Here is a 2,928-nt window from a genome sequence, read left to right on the forward strand (position 1 = left end):
TAACACAAAGAAACAAGAAAAAATGGTTTTAAAAAATAAAAAAACGTCTTTGTCAAAACAACGGTTTTAAGAACAACTTTGCTGTTTTTGCAGATCTTTTTTTTCTGTAATTTTTAAAACTAAAATTTTCAAAATTTCTTTACAGATTTTATATCTTCTAATCCCATTTTTAAAATTTCCATTTTTAGATTGCTTTCTTTTCTTTTATTGCGTTTTACAGATCAAAGTCTTTGCTTTCCTCTGGGGCGACGAGCGAGGAATTATTTCTATTAGTCTGTATGAACGATAAGAACAATATTTGTAAAACTCAATCAGAGAAATTGAAAAAATGAAGTAATAAAAATTGTTTTAATTTGAAATAAATATATATAAGAAAACAGCAAAGTTACTATGAAGTCCTGGTTTGGTATTCAGTTTTTTTAATTCCTGGATTGAGTGTTTTTTTTTTTGTTTAGTTAAATTTTCTCAAATTTTGTTTTTTCATTTATTTTTTATTGTTTTTTTAAATTAAGTTTTTTGAATTGCAATCTTTTCAAATACCGTTTTTAAAATCCTATTGTCTTCACTCGAGCCCAATCCAAACTATTTATAGAATACATAATATATGTGAATATTTAGCTTTTTTAAAACTGTGGCTAGAAGATTTGTCTGTTTTTTTTTAAAGATTTTAGCATTGGTAGCGCCTGAAAAACATCGAATTAAATCAGTTGATTTGACCACTACTACCACCGAAAAACTAAAAATAACATCTCTATAGCTCATTATCACACTACAGCCTGAACCAGAACTTTCATTATGACAGTTTAGAAAGTTTTAATTGAGAGTTTAATTCATTTCTGTAGGTTTTTTAAGCCTCGGTCCTTTCCCCAGTCTTCATGCTAAGTAAGCTAACGGTAACCGCTGTGGTGTGAGTCACTACAGTTATAAATAAATGAGTTTTACTGTTTTTTGTTTTGTTTTTTTATCCTTAAAGAGGAGAAATGTTTCTTTTTTGTTTTTCTCACAGGACAGAACCGCTTATTTTCTGTTATTTATACGGCTGAAAGTCTTTACTACTGATAGGATGTTCAATTAGCCTGCTACGCTAAGACCATTAACCGTTCTATGCTAGGATAAAAACACCTAATCTGATCCATTCTCTGAGCTCATTTGGTCTTTCTAATCCGTAAACAATACACACAGCTTAACCGTGTTAATTGGCGATACCTTTAAAAGGAGTCAGAGCGATGTTAAATGCTTTTTTTTTATCATTGCTGCAAATGCAGCACAATTAGCCAGATAAATGTCATCTTTTCCTCTATTAGCGGTATTAATGCTAGCTACTGAACTCCTACGTTTGTCCTTTTGTACCTTGTTTTTAAAAATCACTCTCTTGCAAACGACTTTAATAGAACAAAGTCCTTCCTGGACGTAATGTATGGCAGTTTGTGGCTCTTTTCAGAGCATATTCCTCACATTTATACGAAGTGATTTTATCAGTAATGCTACTTTCAGACCACAAAGGAAGCAGCAGGAGGAAGCTGTTAAAGACCTCCGATTTAGAAGTAATAAACTGTTTCAGAGGAGTGATCATAGCGCTCTGCATCAGCAGCACTGTGTCTGACTCCCTGCCAGCTCCCAGATCAGCTTCTCTCATTGGTTGATGTGTTGAGCAGCAAAAGCTAAATTTTGCCCACTCCAGCAGCTGCTGCTTTTGCAGCGCATCAGATGCTCAGAAGCTCATGAGGAGCTGCTCAAAACGTGCTGAATGACCTTTTACTGCACCTTGATGTGCGTCAGCCATTGATTTTGCCTGTAGACCAGCTGCTTCTGCAGCCTCTGCAGCGTGCGGTCTGAACGTAGCATTAGAGCCTCTGTGGGATGGAGGAGTGATTATTATCGGATGTCATGGTGACATGCGAAGGCTGATTACGCCCAATGTTTGGTCTGGGTTTCTGTTTTAATGTGAAAATGATCAATCTAAAAAAACAACACATAAAGCAGAATAAATAACAACATGAGGTCTTGCATGCGAAAAAGCAGCAAGATTCAGAAAAGGAAGATTCAGAAAAGGAACAAAGGCCTTGATAATGTGCTGTCAGTCAGTTCATACTATGGAATGTTTTCATACTTCTTTGTGTACCTAGGTATTTAATAGTGTTCTCTATATAGATTCATTATATTTTCCTGCAGTCATAAAACATTACAGAAAAGTTGAAGCATCACACAAATACACAGACATTTAACACAACAACAGGGCATTCACTACATATATTTCTTTTTTAAAAACCAGTAGGCAAAGTAGCCCATCCCTCCCAATGAGCCCATGAGAAACGAAGCCCCGAAGAAAGATGGCGGCTTCTTTTTTACCATTCGGAAGGCGTTGGGTAGGACCGCTGACAGGAGAGTCGTGTGGATGTCGCCCAAGACCTTTCGAAAAGCGTAGCGTTTTTGCACGCGCACGAAGAAGGACTGCAGGTTGGGCCGGCTGCCGTCCTCCCAGTATTTCCTAGAAAGTCCCAAGAACTTGAGCCTGTGCAACAAGGCTCCAAGGCAGATATCAGCTAGTGTAAATTCAGGTCCACAAAGCCACAGCTCGCACTTTTGACCTGTGAGTCAAAACGAGTCAGAATGACATCAAGAGAATAGTTTCTATTTGTTTTTTTTAGATAAAACTTGAAAACATACCTTGATACTCTAGTTTTCTTTTCTCAAGCTCCGCCTCCACCTGGTCCAGAACCATGGCTAGCTCCCCCAGGATCTTCTTCAAGTAGTTCACATTATCATGGTCTAAGATTTTTGCCTGAAAACAGAAGCTTGTTTGTGAGTCTTGGAAATTGTGAGAAGGGCAGGGGCGGATTTAGGAAATTTGGGGCCCTAAGCAAAGACAGGCACAACACATAAAACAGACCCATTATACAGACAGAGAATTTTTTATAGAAAAGACAT

The 2,928-nt window shown here is 37.0% G+C and overlaps 1 protein-coding gene across 1 annotated transcript in view; it reads right to left on the reverse strand.

Moving 5' to 3' along the window:
* Positions 1 to 1,159: 1,159 nt before the first annotated feature.
* The window catches only part of gdap1l1 (ganglioside induced differentiation associated protein 1-like 1), a 10,955-nt gene continuing 9,186 nt past the window's right edge, over positions 1,160 to 2,928 (reverse strand). The window contains exons 3-4 of the mRNA XM_015393449.1: positions 2,668 to 2,782; positions 1,160 to 2,588 (exon numbers count right to left, since the gene is read on the reverse strand). Coding sequence (XP_015248935.1) covers positions 2,245 to 2,588; positions 2,668 to 2,782 — 459 coding nt within the window. The 3' untranslated portion in view covers positions 1,160 to 2,244. The remainder of the gene's footprint in view (positions 2,589 to 2,667; positions 2,783 to 2,928) is intronic.

The sequence above is a fragment of the Cyprinodon variegatus genome, unplaced genomic scaffold (assembly GCF_000732505.1).
Source record: "Cyprinodon variegatus isolate N-32 unplaced genomic scaffold, C_variegatus-1.0 Scaffold642, whole genome shotgun sequence".
Classification (NCBI taxonomy): Eukaryota; Metazoa; Chordata; class Actinopteri; order Cyprinodontiformes; family Cyprinodontidae; genus Cyprinodon; species Cyprinodon variegatus.